This window comes from Vicugna pacos, unplaced genomic scaffold (genome assembly GCF_048564905.1).
Source record: "Vicugna pacos unplaced genomic scaffold, VicPac4 scaffold_116, whole genome shotgun sequence".
Lineage (NCBI taxonomy): Eukaryota > Metazoa > Chordata > Mammalia > Artiodactyla > Camelidae > Vicugna > Vicugna pacos.
This window is the reverse complement of record NW_027328796.1, coordinates 952448-976367: the sequence shown is the minus strand read 5'-3', so window position 1 is coordinate 976367 and position 23920 is coordinate 952448. Positions and strand designations below refer to the sequence as shown.

Here is a 23920-nt window from a genome sequence, read left to right as displayed (position 1 = left end):
GGAGTTGTCACACTCTGATTTCCCCACACTGAGCCTCCTGCTGGCCTCAGGGACCTGTTAAATCTGCCTGCCCCCAGGGTTCTTACAAAAGCAGGTTCTGCCTTGGGAGCTGTGACTCTCCAAGCCTGCCCGCTGTTCCCTTTGCAACCTCTCTGGGTTGGAAGCAGCTTTCCCCCTCAGTCTTCTGGGATCTAAGAAGAGCAGTGGGTTTGCAGCTCCCTCAGATTTGGTGTTATTTTCAGGACAGGAGGAAGAACTTCTGAGCTCCACACGAGCTGGACCAGAGGCTGGAATCCTCCCTTCCTCTGCCACCGTGCAATCAGTGGCTGTGGTTCTAGCCGAGTTTCTGAAGATGTGGACTTAAACACACATATCCCAGCCCTCACAGGAGCACACAGTCCCATAAATCCCCCTAGTTTCCACTGGTAACTATGGAGCCGATGGGGACACGGGTTTCGGGACCACAGAGGCCTGACTGCACGACTTGCTCCGTGGCCTATTTACGTGGTTGCTCCGGGCCTTGTCTGAAGTGGCTTGTTTACCACACCTGGTACGTGGGAAACACAAAATAAGTACTAGAACCTTCACTTTTTCTCCCTCCAGGGCCTTCAAACGTAGAAAGTAATAAGTGAACTCAGACAGCCTAGTCACCACAATGAGGTCCGTCCAGCCTGGCTCTCCTGAGTGATGGGCACTGACTTGCACCTTAACTCGGAACAGTAGGGGAACTGCCTTCCTCTAACTGGGCCTCTCCCCACACCAGGCACGCCCGCAGCTCAGACGGGGCCAGCTCCCCAACTGAGGTGTGTGCTGGTGGCTTCAGTGTGACCTGGCCCTGCCGGGACATGAACCTGCAGTGAGTGAGGTGGAGGGTCGGGTGGAGGGGGGTCCCTTCTGGGGTGGCAGGGGGCCCGGTAGCACCCCTCCCAGCCTGGTGCCTGGGGCTCCCTAACACCTCCTACAGCTCCTGGGTTGGCTCCGGTCCTGGCCACTCCACACACCCTCCCAGTATCTTTTCATTATGTCCCTTTTCTGCTTTTATCAGCGAGAAGTGGCTTCTGTTGCTTGTTCAGTGAAACAGTACATCGGGAAACCAGACTACTTCTAACATCAGTAAAATACCAACCTCGGTCAGCTCGCCGGGCAGACCGTGCAGCACAAAGGCCTGAACAGGGCTGTGCGAACGGCTTACGTGAAGGGTCCTCAGCATCTGTCTTCAGAGATACAGAAGCTGATGGTTCAGGTAAAACCTCAGGGTGGGATTGAGGAATCCAAAGCTGGTTGGTTTCAAAGGCTAACTGGTCAGACCAGACCCCTGAGCTGTGGTCAGAAGCCTGGCTCAACGTCACGCAGACTCAGCGCCCTAAGTGCCGGGTGGGGCTGGTGCTGTTCCCTTTGCAGGCTCTCGTTGGGGATTCACTGTAGCCCCTTAAATACAGCAGAAATTCCAACCCCATTAGCCCCCACCCTGAGTGTTCCATGACACAAATCCCGGGAGTGTTTAATTTTCATCTTTGTTTAGGAGGATGAAGGTGGTTCAAGAGAAGACATAAATTCACACTTAGTGACACAAGGTCACAGCCAGTACTTCCTCCACGGAGAGCTATGTGCTCCCACAGTGGTGGCTGGGGGCTGGGCAGAGACCCTCTGCTGGTCCCAGAGGGACTCGCTCATCTGGCCACAACTCATGGGTTGGACAGAAGATCCAGAGGGTGACAGAGCATCTTTCCTGGGAATTTGGAACTGACACATAGAAATCAAGTTCACTCATCTGGAGTTTGGCGGAGGGGAGGGGCGGTGGTTGGAAATCAAATGAAACCAGAGCATGAGAGAAACTTAGAAGTGAAAGAGCGAGAGACAGAGAGACTGAGCTTGTGAGAGCAAATAGTCAGAAAGAAGGCAAACAATCAGGGGACAGAAGAATTCCAGCTCCTGACTGTGTAGTCTGTCCCAGCCCATCAATGACCCCGCGAGATGTTTAATAACATTCCAGTTTTGCAGATTAGGAAACAGGCTGAAAGAGGTGGGGGCTGGGTTTGGGTGCACAGTTAATTCAATTGCCACTGGACCCCACACTTCCCATTGCCTGAAGGCACCCTAATCCTCACTGGGACCCCTGTGGTCCCCTGACAGCCCAGCACCCTGATCAAAGGGACCCTGCGGGAGTGGGAACCCCTCTTGAGTGTGGAGAGTTCCCTGCCCCGAGATGCCATGCATCAGCAAGCTCCCGCTCACCCCAGGTTAACATCAGCCCAGCTGTACAGTCTCCCAACCCGCTTCCCTCCCTGCCAGGCACCCCCATCCTTACCACCGAGTGTACTGCAGGAATTCAGGCACAGGGATGCCCAAATCAACACGAGCCCACCGGCTATAGAAACAGCAGACTCCCAGCCCCACCTGGGTTGTGAGGGGACAGAAGGTGTCCTCAACTTTCATGTGTCTAAGACAATCTTCTTCAGCTGGAGGTTCTAGAGAAAAATAAAAGGTCCAAAACATAGTTCGGTGAGGAATTCCTCCAAGGACCTGACTCCAGTGTCTACAACCATGTGTACCTACCCCCGGAATTGGGGTGAAGGTGGATTATTGATCAGCACAACCCCTGGTGGCCCAGCTCCTTGGCTTGGCTGCCCAGAGGGGGCTGGGGGAATGGGTAAGGCCAGGGCACTCAGGAAAAGCACAGAGGACCTGACCTCTCCCTTCTGCACTCGTAAACCCTTCCCCAAATCTCAAGGCATTGGACAGAGATCCGCCACAATAATGAGATGCTCCCATCTCTTCACTCACTCCTGTCGGTTCACTTACATGCTGAGCATCCACTGGGTCCCAGGACAAGACACATAGGATGGCTGATGGGACAGGCTTGGTCCTTCCCCCTGGAACCTGTTCAATCTGATCAAAGAATGATCACTTATAAAGAGTTTCTCAAAATTATACAGAGACCAAAGACCAACTGCAGAGTGAACCAAATTTAAAAATATATATGAAGATCCCCCAGTCTCCCCGCCTAAGGTTAACAGCATAAAGCAAAAAGTTCTTGCCTTTAATCAGCAGGGAAGTTGTCACCCCCTCTCAGGTGGAAAGGAGAGTTATTCTTTGAGCACGTCACAGAAGTGCTCCATCGGATTGGACCAGGGCATCTACATTCATTCAGCAAATGTGTATAAGCTCCTACTACATACGGGAATCTCCTAACTAGACCGTTCCCAAGGCTCTCGGGCTTTATCAGTCAACAAAATAGACATGACTCCCCATCACTGGGGGCTCAGAATTTTAGCAGAGGAAACAGGCAGCATGTTGGGGTAGCAAGAGTTTGGATAAATTTTTAAAAAAGAGTGATATGAGCAAACTCGGGTGATGGCGGTGGGGTGGGAGGCAGGCAGGAGAGAATAAGGCAATCCTGGCAGATCTCACGGAGTAATGAACTTGAAGCAGAATAGATCCGGAGGAAGAAGGAAGAGCCGGAGCCAGAGGCCCCCAGAGTGAGGGGGAGAGTGTGGGCAGAGAGGCAGAGCACGCCGGGTCCTGAGGCCTTTGTGACGACTTTGGCTCCTAATGACATGGTGACCCGTTTAGTGAGTTTTGAGGGGAGGGGTGATGTAGTCCAACTTATGCTTTTGTGTTTGTGTTTTTTGGGGGGAAGTAATTTATTTATTTTAATGAATGTGCTGGTGATTGAACCCAGGATCTCAAGCATGCTAAGCATGCGCCCTACCACTGAGCAACACCCACCACCCCCAATGTATGTTTTTACAGGCTCCCTCTGACTCTGTGTGGATGAGAGATTGTAGGAAAGCAAGATGGAAACAGAAGGCTATTGGTATCCAGGAAAGGCTGAAGGTGGCTCTTAGGAGGGCGGGGAGCAGAGAGCAGGTATTTAATTAAGACAGAATATCCAGAATTTTCTAACAAGCTGGATTTGCTGTCTGTGAGTGTAAAAGAAAGAGAGAGAAAGGACATGGTTCCAACATCTGGGCCTGGACAATGGGAGGGATGTCCTCTCCGGATGGGAAAGGGGATGGGAAAAGGTGGGGCTGAGCAGGTGGAAAGGGGCTGGTATCAGCTCAGTTCTTCAATGTCATGGTTAAGGGGTGTGTTACATATTGCCACAGAAGTGCCTAATAGGTAGAGGAATCTGTTTTCTTTTTCTTTTTAACATTTAAAAAATATAATTAAACATATTAATTGTATTATGTGAATGATTTGGGAATTTTGTTTCATGCCAAGTTATATGTTATATATAGCCAAATGGAGCATATATCAAAAAGGGGAGAAATGAGGGCTTTCACATAAACTGACTGTCCGTAACGTAGGTAAAATTTCAATAAAACCAGTCTTCAGGGCAAAAACCTCATCTCGGTGTTACATAAAAATAAATGAAAAACGACTATGTTGATGTACCATTATTTCATGTTACATAATAGCCCCAAACTAACAGTGTTTAACTATGAGGCTTGTAGAAATACTATTCGCTTTATTCACATAAATACAGAAGTGCAGAAATGTTCTAAGGTAGAATTAGCATCTTAGTGGAAATAATACATATTTGAGCATTTTACATGATATATATGTACTGATTCAAAATTTGGAAAAGTAATTTCATAGTAGAACATATGTATGAATGTGAAAGCAAGATGAATGAAAGGAAAAGAATGTGATGTGAGTCTCAGGGATAAAGGCTCAGATGGAAAGGGGAAATCAGGGAATTTTGGAGAAATCGAGAAATTGATGGCATGCCAATTTCCAAGGCTGGGTTGCTTCCACCAAAGGAATAGCAGAGAGAGAGAGGAGAGGCCCAGGAACCCACCCTGGGGAACACCCACAGTATATGTTTGGAAAAAACAGGAGACATTGGCAAAGGACCAGCCAGCAGGCCAAAAGCAGAAACAGACAGAGAGATGGGCTGGGGGTTGAGTGAAGCAGGAACACGGGGTAGGAGGGATGGAAGAGCTGGGTCAAATGCTGCCGAGGGGCCAAGCATGATGAGGAGTCAAAATTGACCACTATATTTAGCAACATGGGGTCACTGATGGCCTTGACAGGGCAGTTTCCATAGAGCGAGGGATCAGGCGAAAAGCCAGAATGGGTGTAAAAGGGGATGGCTCAAGAGAAGATGCAGACAGTGAGTTTAAACAACTCCTTAAAGATTTGCTGCAAAGACACAGGGTGGCAATTGGTGGGGGTGAATTAGGGTCAAGGAGTGCTGTTGGTTTAAGAGGATGGACGTTTATATACTGATGGTGCCAACTAGCAGGAGAACAAAATAGATGAGGCAGTGAAAGAGAGGATGGTTTTGGGAGTGACAACCCAGAGAAGATGGGAGGGATGGGGCCTCGGGGACTTTTGGAGGAACTGGCTTTCGATGCCACTTTTAATAAGCGGTGGGGCACCGAGAGTGAGGTCACAGACATCAGAAGGTGAGCGGATGTGCTGGGAGTTGCTTGTGAAATTTCTCTTCTGTTGGCTTGTTTGCTTGTTCAAAGTAGAAAACTAACCTTACCAGCTGAGGAACAAGGAGGAAGAAAGAGTTACTGGAGCCATGAGCAGAAGATAAGAAAGAGCCTTCCAGGGAGAATGGGACAGTAAAAAGGGCAGGGGGAGGCGGGGGAGTGAGCTCCCAGAAAGTTACATTTTCTCTTTGACGTCCCCAAATGTGTGACGTGTTATTACCCTTCCTGCTGTCTACAAAATAAAAATTAATTATGGTTCAGAGGAAATGCTATTTCATTCTAAGAGGCTGCCTGTTTCTCAGGAATGGTCATCTTAAACTGCAAATATTACAAACAATGTTGAAAAGATGAACCTGTGTACCTAAAATCCCCTATTTTCTATTAATCTGTTTACTACTTAGTTCCCCTATCAATAACACATAACAAATACTGCCATGATGGAGGTACACCGATGCTTAAAAGGAAATGAGATCTGTATCCTTTTGCTAAATTCCATGGCTTCCTTAATATGCAGTTCCACTTGGAATTTAGGAATGTCTGGTATAAGAAGTGAGAAACAGTTTGAGAAAATCCCGGCTCAGAATTATACATCACAACCACATCTCACAAGTATATACAGCCGTAAAAAAGTTTAAAAGCAAAACTCCGTAACTACTCTTAAAGACCTTTGCAAACCTGGGCCTGCCAAGATGTTTCCAAACTGGAAAGGAACTCCAATCTCTTGCCTGGTACCGGACCAGAGGCTGGCCAGCCTTTTCTGTAAAAGCAAGAGAGTAAATATTTTCAGTTTTGCAGATCATTTTGTTGTAACCATGCAGGTAGGCAATAAGAAAGCTAAGAGCACTGGGAGATAGGAAACAAACGGGCATGCCCACACTCTCCCTTCCACTCAGGGCAGCTTCTCTGTGGTGGGGAGCTTTGCCACAATCACTTGCTTCTTTTTTCCATTGGTTTCTTTGTTTCCACCTTACTGCTCGAGCTCAGAACTTCAGGTGGGCCTGGTCCTTCAGCATCCATGCAGAGAAGGCTGAGCGGGGTTGGGAACCCCACCTGATGGAGAAGAGAGATTACTGGGAGGGACATTGTGGAGGCCACCATGACACGAGACAATCACACCTTCCGGGGTGAAAGGGAACGAAGACAAGGGAAGGACACAGTAGTGGGACCCCTAGGTCGCCTGCCAGGCTTGTTCTCCCTCCACGGCAACCATGGGGGCCTGGGGGGTGTTGGGCTTCAGCTACGGTGATTAGGATGAAGGGACTCAATATAAAGGACCCTCCAACTCCTCACTAGGTTCCAAACGCAGCCCCTCTAAGTCCACCCTCTGAGTTTCTGGAACTCTGCTGGAAGAATACATGAGCAGGCCAGAACCAGAGCCCAAGCCAAACATGACAGGGGTCTCGTGGGGCTGTAACCCCATGCTCAGTGGTCGGGGACTCCTTGCAAATCTGCAGAAATCCCTGTTCCACCTCATTCCTGGGAGAAACCCCAGATCTCCTCCTGCTCTGTCTGTTCTTCTCTTGAGGCTATTGTCCTGGAGGGATGCTGAGTCATTGAACCTGGTCCTCCAAACGTACATAAGCAGCCTGTTCAATAAAACAAATTATGCACTTTTTCACATTTGCCAGTTTTTTGATTCCAGAAAGGCTGTGGGACTCATTCTCACAGTCTCCTGTGCCCCCACCACATGGTGGCCCTCTGCTCATGTAAACACGATTTCCCACAACTGCACCCTGCCTCCCAGCTTGTCAGAGGGGAGTGTCCCACAAAGACACAGGTGTTTGTGAGGATCCTGTCCCCCAGCAGAAAACCTGCTCCTGGAGCCACGGTCAGGGATCTGGCCTCCTAAGCCGCTCAGCTCTAATTCAAAGCCTAAAGTGGGGGCCCCGAACATTGCTGAATGACTTTCTGAATCACCTGGACTGGAGGGGACTGATTTTCTTTCCAGGAATGGAGGTAGCGCAGCCTCCATTTTCAGGGCTGACCTTGACGATGGATCTAGTTCCCCCGACTGCAACACAGGAAGGAGTGGCCCTTCCATCCCACAGGTTGGAGACCCAACCCAAGGGAGTACTGAAGCAGTGCATTGCTGCCAGGTCCAGCATCCCTGCAGAGTGGCCTCTGCCCTTGAATGACCCCCTTCCCAGGGCCTTTCTTGCCCGGACACCACCACACCCCAGGCTGTGCCAGAGCTCTGGGGCTCTGCGTGTCCAGGGCACACAGGTGGCACCTGAGCCAGGTGTCCCCTGGGCCTCAAGGGAGAGAGGTCTGCTTCTGCATCAGGGGAAGGTGACCCCACAAGGCTGGCAGGACACTCTCAATATGGACCTCCAGGAGCCCTGGGAGCAGTTTCCCTGCAGGTGTTAAGAGCCATCATCAGGAGGGCAGGCCCCTCTTTGTGCAGACCATCCAGCAGTGCTGGGCCCACGTGCTGACCTCAGAAATCTACATGCCCCCACGATTCCCCAGGCAACCTCACAACTTCGTCACTTGGTGACCTGGGTACCACGAGCTCCTTGGCCATCCCATGAGGGTGGTCCTTGCAGGCATGGTCTCCAGGTTCTCCTGTTGAGAAATCCCCCTGGGTTTCTGTGGTCACAGAGCAGACACCAGAAGATTCTAGTCCTGCAGTGACCCCCACAGCAGTCAGCTCCCCTGTGCATGTCCAGGGACAAATGACAGCAATTTATTGCCAGGAACCGTGATTCCATACTAAGTTCAGGATCCTGGTAACTCACTCTGCACCCCAAAAAGCTTCCATGAGAAATGTGTGTATTGGGATGTCTGTGCCCCTAGAAGAGCTGTTCCTGAGGGTTCCTGGGACCCTCCAGCCCCTCTCAAGGTTCTCAGATCCTGGGTCTAAATTTCTATCTGCCTCTTTTGGTGTACGGCCACCTGTGTCTCGTGGTCACGGGTCACTTTATTGCATGACTTGGCATGTTCTTAGTGCTCGTCCTCCACCCCTGCACTAGACTCCCAAGATGTTCCCACTGACCCTTGGCTCCCTGGGTGGCTCAGGGGGCCCTAAGTCTGCACCCTTCACTCTCCTCCTCTACCCCCACCTCTGGGGCCACCCCTAGGTGGACTTGGAGGTGTTTGTAAATGAGTCTTACACAAGGACATATCTGGACAAAGCAGGACCCCACCCCCGGAAAACTCACCTGCTCCCTTCTCAGAAGAGGACCCCACAGCCCCACATTGCCTCCCAGGGGTCTGCTCAGGACACAGTCCCCCAGTTCTGGGCAAGGTGTCTCCCTGGAATCCTTGCTTCCAGGAAGAGTCTCTCTGTCCTTCTTCAGAGTTTAGAGGTGTTCCCATGTCCCTGACCACCAAGATGCCCAGCACAGTCCCTTCAGTGACCTGGAGAGACAAGGAACTTATGTGGCCACAGGTCTCACAGGACACACCTGCTGGGACCCCAGGCTAAAGGGCTGTCCTTCTGCCTTCTCAGGTGTGGCTCCCGTGGTATCTTTTTGCAGGGGGCCCAAACGGGGAGTGTGGCCCAAAGCAGTTCATGGGGCTCTCTGGGCAGGGAAGACTTGGGCCAGGTGGCCTTGCCTGGTTTCCCTGCTGGGCCACTCTGAAAACCCCCGCTCCTCTGGCTGTGGCTGGAGGCCCCTCAAACCTCAGGGCGGGGCTCTTTCTCTCAGCCTCCACTGACTCCAAAGCCACGCTGGTGCTGGCGAGGGGAAAGAGCTTTCTTGCCTTCTTTTGGCCAAGTTGCCACAGGTGGATGCTGCGGGGAGCTGGAGAGAGAGGTAGCACTTGCTCAGATGTGAGTGGTTAAGCAATTTGACACCCTGTCAACTAGCCTTAAACATTGGAATGAGGTCTTTCCCGGTAAAGCTGGAAGTTACTTTCAGTAACTTGTCTAAAGATTTCTTTTTTTTTTCCACTTAAAGACTCATAAAACCTCTCCCAGGTCATTCCTGGTATGGACCATTATCCAGGGATCAATCAGGAAATGCAGGAGGAGAGGGGTGGGGGTGGGGGAGAGGGGAGGTTAGATCAGAGCCCACGGAGAGGAGATGCCCCTCCCAGGAGCCTCACACTGGGCAGTGGCTTCTGGCATCCAGCTCTCCTGTTCTCAGGCCCATTCCATCTGCGGGGTTTTCCAAAAACATAATGGTGGAAGGGCCATGGAGGACACCTAGAACTTCCAGAATAGACAGGGGGAGCAGAGTTACCATGCTGGCCCTGGGTTTGGAGACAGACCTGCAGTGGAGACCACAGGCTTCTGAGAAGCCAGTTTCGAAATAAAGGCAGTATGCACTGGAATACCCGGCTCGAGAGAGTGCTTCATCATAGACATGTAATTTACATAGTTCTCACCACTAAATTCTGTGTTCCCAACACGCTACATGAATGACGGCTTCAACACACATTCATTTCTGAGATGTGAAAAAGTGTAGAGCCGCTCTTTCATCCTGCATAATGGGCATGGCTACACTTAAGAACACTTACCAAGATTTCTCAGCAAGAGCCAATTTCGAAATAAAGGCAGTTTGTGCAGGAAAACCCTGTTGGAGTGAGGGCTTCCCCATACACATGTAAGTTATAGAGTTCCCCTCACCATGAAACGCTGTTCCCAACATGCTACATGCATGAAGGCTTCGACACACATTCAGTTCTAAGCTGTTAGCATGTGGAGAGCCGCTCTTTCATTCAGCACAAAAGGCATGGTTACACCCAGGAAGATTTACCCAGATTTCTCAGCTGCTTCCTTCAGCCAGATTCAAAATAAAGGCAGTTTGTGCTGGGAAAGCCTGTTGGAGCGTGTTCAGAGCTGTTTCAGGCTCTGTCCCAGCTGGAGGGTGCAAAGCCCAACCTCCAGAAAGAGGGACCAGGACCCCACCCGCCAGGTGGTGTTGCCTTTGTAGGGGAACAGTGATCTTTGGGTAAGATATATTGCGGCTCTCTCTAAAAACTGCTTTGACTTAAGTTTGCATCCTAGTCACCAGTTCCAGGACAACAGAAAAGGCATACCCTACATCCCTTTGCACTCAACTCTTCCCAAAAGAGCAAATATTTGTCCATGAAAATACCAGCTGCTCTTCTAAGGCCCACTAAATACCCAGCAGTGTGGGCGGTGCACTCTTGATCAGGGACAGGAGGAGAGGGAACAGCGGTCCTCCTGCAGGCTTGGCCTGGTGTGGCAGCTGCGCTGTGGGTGCGTGGTGGGGAGGGAATGCAGGGAATCCTGTTTGAGGGGCCTCTGTGCACGCCTGCATTATAGTCTGAGGTTTCATACAAAGGCTCCAGGCATCCTAACTGGTTAGATACAGCCCCCACCCTTGGGCTGGAACCACCAGGAGATAAGTACCTGTAACAGGGACGGTGCCTGGTGTGGGGAGAGGTCATGGGACACTCCGGGGGCAGGGGCGGTGGTGCTGGGGAAGGCAGGGGATGCAGTGAAGGGTGGAGGGAGCAGGGTCCTTTGCTTGGGGGTGCGAGTTCTTTGGGAGACCACAGGGAATGGCACACATCATCCCCACCCTATACCCCAAATTCCTAGCCCCGCCAACACAGGGGCTGCTCTGCACCCTCTCAACGTGGCTCTCCTGTAAGACCGCACCCAACCAGGCATCTGGCACCCTGCCCTACCTCCCCTCTTGGGACAGATCCCGTCTTCTTGGAAACTGCCTAGCAGCGCGTATTCAAGGCCGGCAGCCGGCCTGGCGGATCTGCACTTCAGGTGCCCTACCTGGCCAGACGTGCCTGCCTGGGCTCAGTCCTCTATCTTGCCCACAGGTAGCCTGGGTCCACTTCCGGTGCAAGCGGAGGCCGCGGAGCCCAGGCTGAGCCCCGCACACAGACAGGTGAGGGTGCCCCCGCCCCGCTGCCCCGCCGCCGCGCCCACTGTTGGCAGCATTGCCCCAGCCTCCGGCCGGTGCCACCTGCAGCTGAGGACCTCCGCGCGGCCCCGCCCGCCCCGGCCCCGCCCAGCTGCCCCATAAGCCTCCCCCCACCCCCGTCCTGGCCGCGCCCTTGCTCCCATTGGCTCCGAAAGTTCTGCCCTTGCACGTCTAGCCTCGGGAGGACGCAGACGCAAGCGCTAGGGGAGGGCCCCGCGGCGTTGCCATGGATAAAGACGCCGCGCTCCTCGCGGGCTGGCGTGCGCTTCTGGGGCAGGCAGCGGGCTCCGGAAGTGTGCAGCTGCCCGGGGCCATGGCGGTGTTTGCTGCTGGGGATGGCGGCTTGCTTGGCCGGGCCACTAGTTCTGGCCGCGTCAGTCGGCGGCCGACATCCTTTCTGGGGCGGCGTCTCACAGACGGTAAACGTACGGCAGCGCCGTTGGCGGGGCCAGTGGACATGGACCGGGGTGGGATCCGGGTTGGTGTGGCGGCCGGGGAGGGCTGAGGTCATGATGGCAGCCCTTCTTGGTGAAACAATAAAATGAATAGCCATTTTCACAAGACCTCTGAGTAAATCTACTAGGGAACTTCATCCTGGACTGAGGAAGAGGACTGGGGAGGAGGGGGCATTCATGGGCACAGAGAACCATGGGCCACCTGTCCCACGATGGACTTTAGACTCACCCTCACCCTTCAGGAACTACTAAATACACACAGACAGAGTGCTATGGACAAGATTTTTTTTTTTAAACAAATCCCTGAATCCCTAGCAGGTCTTGTTTCTACCCATACACAAATGGCTTATTTGCATAATGTTTCACAAAAGCCTTAAAATATTATCACCCCATCTTGACACATCAAGAAACTGAGGTAGAGAAGTTTATCACATTCTACAAGATTAGAGAGAGGCCACGTCAGACACCGTATTTAAATCCAAGCCCCTGCTCCAGTGCTCACACTAGAAAGTGTGACATACTGCCCCTTTCCTGCCCTCTCCCTGCAATCAATCTCTGAAGAGTCTTTTCTGTGTCACCTGGAATCACAATCACATTCATTTTCCACAAAGAGCTATGTCACTCCTTGGAGGACTTTTCAAAATCTAAAGGGTTGGTTTGAGAGGAGAGATTTGCATTTTCTGTTTCTCAAAGGAAACATGGCTTTAAAAGAAACTGAAAAGTAGTTATCTAGTCTAAGCCCTCATTGTGCAGAGAAAAAACCGGAGGCTCAGAAGAGATGAGGAAAGGGCCTTATTAACAAATATTGCCTCAGTGCAGCACCAAGCCAGACCTGGCACTTCTAGGGGAGGATCTGGAAGGCCCAGGAGAATGAGTGTTAGAAAACAGAAAGAGAAGAAGCATACAAGGCCCCGTCTCTTCACCACCATAACATGAATTTCCACCAAATTACCCAGAATGGGTGCAGCCAATATTAAGTTTGTCAAAAGAGGTTATAGAATTCTCAACCATAGTGGAAATTCCAACATTTACTGTGCTTTTTTCCCAGTTCAAGCATCAATTCAGTGGGCACTCTGTACCAGGGACTACACGAGGCCTGGGGTTCTCCCAAATACAGATCTCTATTACCACGTGTGCAAACCACATTAAGGCCACCAGAAGAAAAGCGCCCACAGATAAGATGGAATTACTGAAACTGAAAGCAGCAAAAGAGCATATATTACTAGGAAAAACGGTGCTCCTAGTAATGGACACATGGACATAGAATGCAAACTGTGTTTAGCAGGCAGGAAAGGGGGGATTAACAGATACAAATTAGTAAATATAAAATAAATGACAAGGGCCTGCTATATAACACAGGGAACTATATTCAATTTCTTGTAGTGATTTATACTAAAAACAATCTAAAACATATATATATACATATGCATATGTTTATAACTGAATCTCTGCTGCACACTTGAAAATAACATTGTAAATTGACTACACTTAAATAAAAAATAATTTTAAAAAATAAGTAAAAATAAATGCAACGCCATTAAGAAAAAATAAAAGAACTCTCTAATCCCCTTAACTGTAGGTGGTCGAGAAATCTAGCTGCAAACACCAAGTCCACTGGATCACTCCAGCACTGGCTGTCACTCTTTCTGACCATCAGAGAGTCACTTGCTTCACTGAGGTTACTTTTCTCTTCTGTGAAAGGCTACAGTTGCAACTAACGATGTATAGAATCTCATCATTCACAAGCCCAAAAAGTAGTGAGAACTTCACATGGGCCAGGCTCTGGTCAGATGAAAAGATAGGGTCCCAGATATATTCATGGGTAGAAGAAGTTTATGCCATAAAGTTATAAATTCTTCCTGTTTTGATAGACAGATTCATTTCAATTCTGGTTAGAATTCCTACCAGATTTTTCTTGGAATATAACAAGTTAATTTATGGTCAGGAATAGCCAAGAAATTTCTTTAGAACCACCACTTGGGAGGGGTGGATAGGTCATTCATTTCCACTGCTCTTTCTGAAGTGATGAAAACGTTCTGGAATAATAATGGATGCACCACTGTGAATATGCAAAAAGCTGCTGAATTGTACCATTTAAATGGATGGAATTCATGGTTTGTGAACTATATCACAATAAAACTGTCCTATGAAAATTATTTCTTGACAATTATTTTTCAGTTTATACACTAGTCTGTCCCACAATTTAAGAAAAACAAAAAACCTAAACAAGCCAAACTCTGCCAGGAGCACTTTAGGACTGCAATATCCCTGGGTCTCCAAGGCCTCTGGTGGTGCTGTTCCTGTTAACGCACAATAGCTGGGCTGGGCTAGTTAGGGACTGTAACTATCTTTTGAAAATCGAGGATCACTCCTTTCACCCTGGGAGAGGGAAGGAAGGAGGATGTCACAGCCTCATGCCTTCAGCACATTTTTAACAGAACCAAGCCCTGCTTTCACCACTGCAATCCCTCTCACTATAAAAACACGTGACATCAACAAGCACCGCCATCATAACACCTGAAAGTGTTCAAGGTACTTACCTGAGGCAGAAACATGGAGGGGGGAGACAGAACCTCGCTTAGCAGTGACGCTCCCTTTTCCCGACTCCACCAGGAGAAGCTGGGCGTTAGAGCCGGAGGCTTTCAGCCCAGGTAGCAGCGCCCACGCCACAGAGCTGGTCCTCAGGGAGCGGGAAAGGGAGAGCAGGGCAGCCCCGGGGTCGCGGGGCAGGGAAAGCGGGGAGGGGGACGCGGGCTGCAGCCTCGCTCGGAGGACAGCCCCAGCCACAGTCCCAAGCGCCCGCCCCCGTCCGGGTCCGCAGACCCCGCCCGCCCGGGACACAGCCCGCCCAGGGGCGGGGACGGGCCGCCGGACGAGAAGAGGAAGCCCGGGAGGAGAGGACTAGCGGGAGGGAGAGGGGAAGGGGACGCCAGCCGCGGACTGAGGGGATCCCGGCTGGGTGAGAGATGGCAGGTGCACACCAGGCCCTGGACACTGTGGCCGGGACGCCGGGGCAGGTGGCGCTGGCAGAGGGGTCTGGCCTGAGCAATTCATCTGAACACGGGCTGACTAGCGCCCTTGGGGTCTGTGACAGGCGGACCGCCCTCCCGCAGCCGCCTGACCCCTTTCCCAGGAGCCCCCCACCTTGCACTTCCACAGTCAGAGGCCCCGACCCCAGGCAGGAACCAAAGGCCTACCGGGCGACGTAGTTGAGAAGCCTTTGGGCCCGATCCCCGGCTCGGATATGGAGCTCCCAACCAGCGGACCACTTGGCACTGACTGCGCATGCGCAGGAGGGCCAGCGATCCTCTCTGGGTTCTGTGAGAGAAGGTGGGACAGCGAGGGAGGGAGAAGATGGGAGCGGGTGGAGAGGACGGGAAAATTGGAGGGATACAGATGGACAGGATGAGCAGAGAGAAGGAAGGGATCTGGAGAAGGGAGGGTCTTAGAGGAGTTGGAGAAAAAAAGCTTTACCTCTGGGGCACCCCTAGGCGGCAGACCTGCCTCTGTACCCTTCTGTTACCCTTCAAGCCCCGCAGCTCAATTTTACCACCGTGATCCAACCCTCCGTCCGATGCTTCTGCAGAAACCCTAGGGAGATCACACCCGTTGCCCCCACGCGGAGCTGGGTTTTCTGTTGCTCTGAGAACCAAGCACCCGCAGGTGTTGTCGCTCAGAACTACCTTGGGAAGAGCACATATTCCCCTTTTACACGCTGGGAAACAGGCAGGCAGGATCTCTGCCTTAGCTCCACTGTCCCAGGTGTTGGGCTGGCGGGGAGCGGGATGGTACAAGATCAGAGCCCCAGACAGAGCAGACTGCCTGAGTGTTGGTGCATAGTCCCCATCCCTCCTGGGTAAACCATACCCCACCCTAGTGGAAACATCAAGGGCTCACAGTAGTTCCCTGGGTGTGGGAGAGCTGTCCTCATGTGAAGGAAAAGTCCAGCTGGGCTAACAAGCTAAGTCACAAATCTAAGTGTGATAAGTGTCAGTTTACTGATCTAAATTATGCTGGGCTATCTCGTAAATCTGAAGTTTAGTGTCAGTTTATTGGCCTAACAACCTAACTCGTAATTCCAAGCTCAACAAGTGTCAGTAATGTGATCTGTTACAAATTGATAAGCTCCAGTGTACTTATTCCTTGCTTTTTGTTCTTTGAGCCTTATTGGCTAATGCCCCCTTACTTGTAACTAAGCCTTTAAAACCTCATGTGCACGTCTTGGAGGTACTCAAAACTTCGGAGCCGAAGCCCCTCTGAGCCCACCGGCATAATAATTCTGAGTACTCCAACACTCCGATTGGTGCTTTTGTCTTGGCTGGCCTGTTTCCATAACACTCAGCTCCAGTGCCCAGCTTTCTAGGTAGATAGGAGTGTTACCAAGTCGAAATTAATTCTCCTCAGTGCAGGACAGGCCAATAAGTTGGGAGACCAGATGTTGGGGCATGGAATAGCAAGTTTCTGTAGACCTAGATGGCAAACTAATGTCCTGGAAAACCATCTCCCCAAGTCACAATTCAGGCTCCTTTCCTATGTGCTTGGTTAGTGCAAACTTCTTAGTGTAGGAATTCCTTCTTGTTAGAATCCTTTCTTCTTGCAGCTATCTGCGTGGGTCAGATCCCTGTAAACCTCCAACAAAAGAAACGTTATTTTCTATTCTGCAATTTGCTATCTTTTAATGAATGAAAAAGTGTTAAATATCCTTAAAGGTCAGAGCCTTCAGAATAGGGTCTCCTGTTTATTTCAGGCTCTAGGCAACATTGTTTTACAAGCAAGATGAAGCCTAGGTGACAGAGCATAGGGTTAAATTCAAAGGAACAAATCTAATATGGAGTCAGATTTGTTCTGTTATATTACCCGGCCAGATGCCACTTGAGGATTTAAACCCCTTTAAGTTAAAAATAACTAAAATTTTAAAGGAATTTACATACATAGGTGGGAATGTGCAAAGCATATCTGGAAAAGCACCCAAAGGATAGTAAACAGAGGCATCTCCAGAGAGGGCTGAAAGAACAGAGGATGAGGGAAAACTTCTTTCACTTGTGTATTTTTGTTCTCTGAGTTTTTTTTAAACCATTTCCTTGTATTTCTTTTTCAGATAAAACAAATGTGTAATGGAGCAAAGGAGTAATTAGCTTAGCAAATACAGCAGCCATGGAATCATTAGTCATCACTTTTGATTTAAGCCAGAAAGCATTTTTTGACTCTCTCCAATGTGCTCTGTCCTGTTTTAAGACTTCTATTAATATTATTATTATTATTATTATTATTATTATTATTATTATTATTATTATTATTACTATTACTACAAGTACTACTACTATGACTATTACTATTATTACTATTATTTTATGAAATAATAACACGGTTTACCTCACCCCTGCCCATGGCTGGTGGAAAACCAACTGAGTTTTTCTTGAGTTGTTTTCCAAGGAGTAGAGATGAGTTTATAAACAGAACACATCTTCAGGGCAAAACAGGCAGTGTGCATTACCAGCAGGCCAGACAGCAATGAAGGGTTTTCAATAGAGGCACCCAGAAGCTGAGAGAGAAAGCCTCCAGGACACTACAAAAAGCTGCCCAAACTGCCATCTCCATGGTACTACTGAAATAGGAAAGAACAAATCTGACTCCATATTTGATCTGTTTCTTTGACTTTAACAAAGCCAAGTTAATATGCTCCGGTCTTTTCATGGGTTATGATGTCACAGAGGAAACGGACAGGTCAACAAGGAACCACTCTGCCGTGATCACGGAGCCGGGGAAAGGGATGGGCTGCAAGATGTATGAAGCAGCCACAACTGTGCCCGTGCTTCTAGGCAGGTATCCAAAATCGCCTCGACAAGGTGTCAAACATTTGTGCCCATGTCCTCATCAACAGACATGTATTAAAGACAAATGGAAACATATAAAAGGCCAATACCCTTGCTGGGTACACCGTCCAAAGAACAAAGTCTCAGTTTGACAACTGGCCATCTCGGTTCCATGGGATTCATTCTTGGAGAACCTTAAAAACCACTCTTCTGTCCTCAAGAATTGCTGCATATTTGTCCTATCTTTGGCTCAGGGATGCAGCACGTTCAAGTGAACTTTAATGTCTGCACAGATTTGACTGTCTTTTTCCAGGTTCACTTGTCCATTCAAAAGAGGCCTGAGCTAAGTCCATCCTCCGTAAGATCTATTCCCTCCAGTGACAGCTCATTGAGCCTGCAATTAAAAGCCAAGTGAACAAGACTGTCCTCAGCTAAAAAGTTCACCGATCTTTCACTGTTTTCTTAATCTCCTCTCCTGGCTAATTGCAACAGACTAACACCTCCCTCCACCAAGATACCCAACTATGTCATTTTTCTCCCCAAAGAGAAAATAAGGTCCATAAAATAGGAGACAACTCCATAGTCACCTCTGAATTCTTAGCATATAGTAATGTCAATAAATACAACTCAGATTATTGTTAGTTTCCTTTAAAACCTTTCTGGTTATTTGAATGAGACCTTGGAAGAGAGGTGTTTGCTGTCCAGTATCTTGATCCACAAGACTCTGGAGGCCTTTTTCGGAATAGCTGTTCACTGATTCATTCAAAATACAACTTATCAATCAAGGAGTAGCTGTGCTTTTCTGCCAGGAGTTTGTGGTCACTCTCATGCCAGAACAGCTTTAAACTATATCCTTACTTTGGATTTGTTATTTTTCCCCTCTTCCAACAAAATTGACTTTTCTTACTTTCTTGTTTTGAGGAATTTTTTTTTCCTATTTCACCCTTTAGTAAAGCAAGATTCTCAGGATGGGCTTGGCCCATTATATGATCACCCATCCAACTCCTAGTGTGAGAGGTCTGGGGCTCACATCCCTCCCTCCTGTCAAGGCAACTGAAAATCAGTTCAGGAGCCAACCAGCACACCACGGCTTCTAACGCTCACGTATCTCTCAGAAACCCTGCTTTCTCGTTTGTCTTGGCTTCTGAGAATTTTCCCTCACTTTCTTGACAATGAGTTGTGCAGCTTGAAAGATGAGGAAGGAAGGTTTTATTTCTCAATCAGCATTTTAAGGAACTTGTGTAATGAAGGTTTTCAGGAGTTTCTAGTACCCTCCATTGCCGAGACAGAAAACACACTAGACATTTTCTAAATTTAGTTCTCATGTGCATTTTTTCTGTGCTTTTTTTTTCTTAACTGCTAACAGACATTTTTTAATTAAAAAAAAATAAGGCCCCAAAAAGAATAGAACACTGAAGGGGCAAACAAAATTAAAGGGCAAAGACAGAAAAATGATAACTACTCTACAAAGTTAATGTAATACATACACTATGTATCAGATCAGCAATTCTCAGTAACAGCTAATTGAAACATGACCATGAGGTAAAATTTCTCTCCTGTCAGGACATGGCCAACAGAAAATACAATTAAACCAACAAACTAATTTCCTAAGTCTGGCGAGGTACAGAAGTCTACAAGCTAAATGTGTCTTATTCTAGAAAAGAGGGAGTCTCACCAGCTCTTTTCTGTGGAGCCTGAGCCCACGGGAGGACGGTGAAGTGAGCTCTGTAAGTACCCAATTAGCAAAGTGAGTGATGAATAAATAGACGTGAGCTTTGATGACAGAGATAATACTACTATTCGTTTGTCCTTTAAAGTATGACTTCACGTTCAGTGATCAATACTTCGGCGTCCTTAGGAGTTGAGATTTTAGGAAAATGCACAACCTGGGCCCAGATCTCCTCTTTAAGCTCGTGACACTGCAGTTAGTTGTCTCAAAGGCAGCTCCAACTCCACATGCAAAGAGCTGACTTCACGGTGTTCCTCCCATAGCCGTCCTTACCAGGGCCCCTGGTCGGAGGGTAAGGTCTCCCTGCGTCTCCCAACTCAGGCCCATCACTCACAGATGTGAATGGACCCCTCCTTCAGGGACCAGATATCCTCAGACACCGAGTCCCACTACCCTCAACTGACCTACCAGATACTCACTGGCACTCACTCAGCACTGACCCTCTGCTGGAGACCACGCTGCACACTGCACAGTGTATCTCACTGGATCTCCACAATAGTCCTGGGAATTGGGTACATCACTGCTTCAATTGATTAGATAAATTGTTTCACTTCCTTGCGTGCGTCATTCAAACTGACACGGCTACTAAGCCACAAGCCTGGGCCTGAAAACCACTTGAAAATTGGACACTGCTACACCTCGCAGCCACCCTACTCTGACTCATCACATCATCTCCTGCCAAGCCTTCTAAATGTTTCCAAACATTCTAGAAGACAAATATGAACTATGAGAGCACCCCACTCTCCTACTTAAAATCTGTCAATGATGGTTCACTCCCCTTAGGAGAAAGCCCAACCAGGCCTGAGCACAGCCTAAGGCCCCAGCATCCGCTTTCCCTGCACGGCCGCGCCGCCTCACCCACCACGCAGCTCTACACGTGCCGTGTCTAGGACAGGGATGCTGACTCCGCACAACCCAGGGCTTGTCTCACTCGAACAATGATCACCTTCTTCAGTGTTCATCTTCTTCATTGCTGACTCTCACAAAAATGTTTTCTCATGATGAATCAATATCTTTTTCCTTACAACTGCCCATCATTAATAATGAGCTCCCCCCAAAGAGAGAAGACCTAATTCTCAGTCTCCTTATCTGTAAAGTGAGAATAACAAGGAAATATGTGAGGTTTCAAGAGAAATAATATTCATGTGAGGCTGAGGGACAATTCCATCATACAGTAAGCATTCAATATGTGCTTACTTAATATTAATAAGAATATATTGCATTCTAGCAACCTTCAATCAATGTTTTATGACTTTGTCCAACAGACTACTGACAAACTGTTGGACGAACCACTTTGAGCAGATCAGCACAAGCATACTGGGAGAGGTAAGTGCTGACTCCAGTTACAGCTGCAGCCACCCAGCACTACGGGGCGGGGGCAGTTTGCTCAAACTCTTACATGTTGCTTGAGCATTTAGTTCTCATTATAGAATAAAGACAGTTGTTCTTTAGTCAAAGCTCCTGAAACATAAATCTTCAAAGATTGATGCAAATTAGGTTTCAAGTACAACACTCTCACTAGAATTTATTTGAAAATTATAGTCTTAGCTACTCCGCACATCAAAAGGGCATAATCTTAATGTATCTGACTAAATACACTGAAAGGGTTGTTTAAAAGTAATTAAGAAGAAGCCATTCAGAATAAGCTCTCAGTATCATCTGCACAAAGACCCACCCAAGGGTCTCATTTCTCACTTCCACATAGGTGTTTTCAAGTAGCTTACCTTGGGTCTTGGTTTCTTATAACACGGGGCGGGGAATAGTTGTGGATAGATTTATGTAGCAAATATATACCAAGGGTATTTGTTGTGAAGGAATTCTACAAATAAGAAGATTGATACATAGTCCCACCCATAAGAAATTCAGCCTTTCCATTTACAACAGCATTAAAAATAAAGTGAGAGATACATTTAACAAAAATTTACAAGATTTGTACATTGAACTTTTTGAAGTATCACCAGAATAAATTTTAAAAGATCTACATATATGGAAGACATCCCATTTTCATGGAATGATTGACAATATTATTAAAAATGTTAAGAATCCTCAAAGTGAACTATATATTCAGTGGAATCCCTATCAAAATTCCAGCTGACTTCTATGCAAAATTGAAAAACTGATCCCAAAATTCACATGGACGTGCAAGGGGCCCAGGACAGCAAAAACAACCTTGAAAAAGAAGAGTAAAGTTGGAGGACTCACTTTAAAGTGTACTAAAATGCTATAGTACTAAGTCAGTATGATACTGGCATAAGTTTGGATAAATAAGTCTAAGAGACACAATAAAAACCCACGGGGAAAAACTTACATTTACAGACACTTTTCCACTAGGGGGCCAAAAACACTCCATTGAAAGAATAGTCTATTCAACTAATGGTTCAGGGACAGCTGGGTATCTGCAGGCAAAAGAATCAATCTGGAATCTGAACACCCATATTTTATATAACAAATAAAATTAATTGAAAATAGATCACAGACAGAAATGTAAAAATTAAACCTATAAACTTTCTAAAAGAAGACACAGTATAAATCTTTGTGGGCCTAGGATAGGCTTTGGTTTCCTAGATACAAAACCAAGAGCACAAGTGATAGAAGGAAAAAGCAGATAAACTGGACTTCATCAAAACTAAAACCTTTTTCTTACAAAGGACATCATCAAGAAAGTGAAATGACAGGGGAAAAGGGTATCTCAAGTCAGAGAGTGCGTGCTTTGCAAAAAAATAAAATAAATCTTTACATCAAACTACCTCCCTTGTAAAGAAATTGTTTTAATGTTTAAAAAAATATAGTTAAAGGACAATGTGCAGAATAGAAGAAAAATTTTGCAAAGCATGTATCTAATAAGAGAGTAGTATCCAGGATATATAACGAATGCTTACAACTGAACAATACAAAAAAATACACCCAATTTTTAAATTTACCACGAATTTAAATAGATATACAAATGGCCAATAATCATATGAAAAGATGCTCAGCATCACTAGGGAAGTCAAAAACAAAATGAGATCTCATTTTACACCCACTAGGATGGTTATAACCAAAACATGGACAATAACAAATGTCGTTCAGGAGGCAGAGAAACCTCATATGCGGCCAGGGGAAAGGAACAATGTTGCAGCTTCTTTGGAGAAGTCTGGTATTTCCTCAAAAGCTTAGAGTTATATGTCTCAGCAATTCCACTCCTACATATAGAGTCATCTCTCAATATCCTTGGGGGGTTGGTTTCAGGAACCCCACACCCTGGATACCATAATCCAAGGATGTTCGAGTCCCTTTACAATCAACCATCTGGATTCATGTAGTGGAAACTACAGATATGGCGGGGCAAATGTACAGCCAACAGAATGAAAACATATTCTCATAAAAAATTTCACATCAATATTCATAGCAGTATCATTCAGAGTAGCCAAAAGTTACTAACAATATCCATCCATCAATGAACGGATAAACACATTTACCAAGAATAGGCCCACAAACTTTTGGTCATTGAAACTTTGACAAAGGAGGTGAGAACATACAATGGAGTAAAGACAGCCTCTTCAGCAAATGGTGTAGGGAAAACTTAACAGCTGCATGTAAATCATTGAAGTTAGACTACTCCCTCACAGAATATACAAAAATGAATACAAAATGTGTTAAAGACTTAAACATGTAGACAAGACACTATAAACCTCTTAGAAGCAACCATAGGCAAAACATCTGACATACATCTCAGCAATGTTTTCCTAGAGCAGTCTACTCAAGCAATAGAAAAACAACCAAAAATATACAAGAGGGATCTAATTAAACTTACAAGCTTTTGCACAGCTATGGAAACAGTAAGCAAAACAAAAAGACAACCAACCTATGGAATGGGAGAAAATATTTACAATAAATGAAACTGCTAGGGGCTTAATTCCCAGAATATGTAAACAGCTTTTACACTTAATAAGAAAGAAAAACAAACAATTCAATTCAAAAATTGGCAGAAGTCCTAAAGAAACATTTCTCCAATGAAGACGTACAAATGGCCAGTAGCCACATAAAAAAATATTCATTATCATTATCAGAGAAATGCAAATCAAAACTGCAATCAAGTATCACCTCTCACCAGTCAGAATAGCCATCATTCAGAAGTTCACTGACAATAAATACTGGAAAGTCTGCGGAGAATTGGGAACACACCTGCACTGTGGTGGGGATACAGTTTGGTGGAGCCATTGTGGAAAAGTGTATAGATGTTCCTCTAAAGACATAAAATTGACCTCCCAGATGACCCAGCAATCCCACTCCTGGGCATATATCCAGAAGGAACCCTAATTGAAAAAGACACCTACACCCCAATGTACACAGCAGCACTATTTACAATATCAAGACATGGAAGCAACCGAAATGTCCACTGAGAGATGACTGGATAAAGAGGTTGTAGCATATTTGTCCAATAGACTACTATTCAGCCATAAAATAATAATAAAATAATGACATTGGCAGCAACATCAATGGACCTGGAGAATGTCATTCTAAGTGAAGTAAGCCAGAAAGAGAAAGGAAAATACCATATGAGATTGCTCACATGTGGACTCTAAAAAAAAAAAAAATAGAAAGAAACAAAAAAATAAACTTATCTACAGAACAGAAACAG

General features: G+C 47.2%; 1 protein-coding gene across 1 annotated transcript in view; it reads right to left on the bottom strand.

Moving 5' to 3' along the window:
* Positions 1–6155: 6155 nt before the first annotated feature.
* The window catches only part of LOC140694984 (uncharacterized), an 80603-nt gene continuing 62838 nt past the window's right edge, over positions 6156–23920 (bottom strand). The window contains exons 11-17 of the mRNA XM_072957977.1: positions 14955–15075; positions 14298–14376; positions 9006–9193; positions 8609–8807; positions 7946–8012; positions 6917–7033; positions 6156–6497 (exon numbers count right to left, since the gene is read on the bottom strand). Of these exons, the coding sequence (XP_072814078.1) occupies positions 6428–6497; positions 6917–7033; positions 7946–8012; positions 8609–8807; positions 9006–9193; positions 14298–14376; positions 14955–15075 (841 nt within the window). The 3' untranslated portion in view covers positions 6156–6427. The remainder of the gene's footprint in view (positions 6498–6916; positions 7034–7945; positions 8013–8608; positions 8808–9005; positions 9194–14297; positions 14377–14954; positions 15076–23920) is intronic.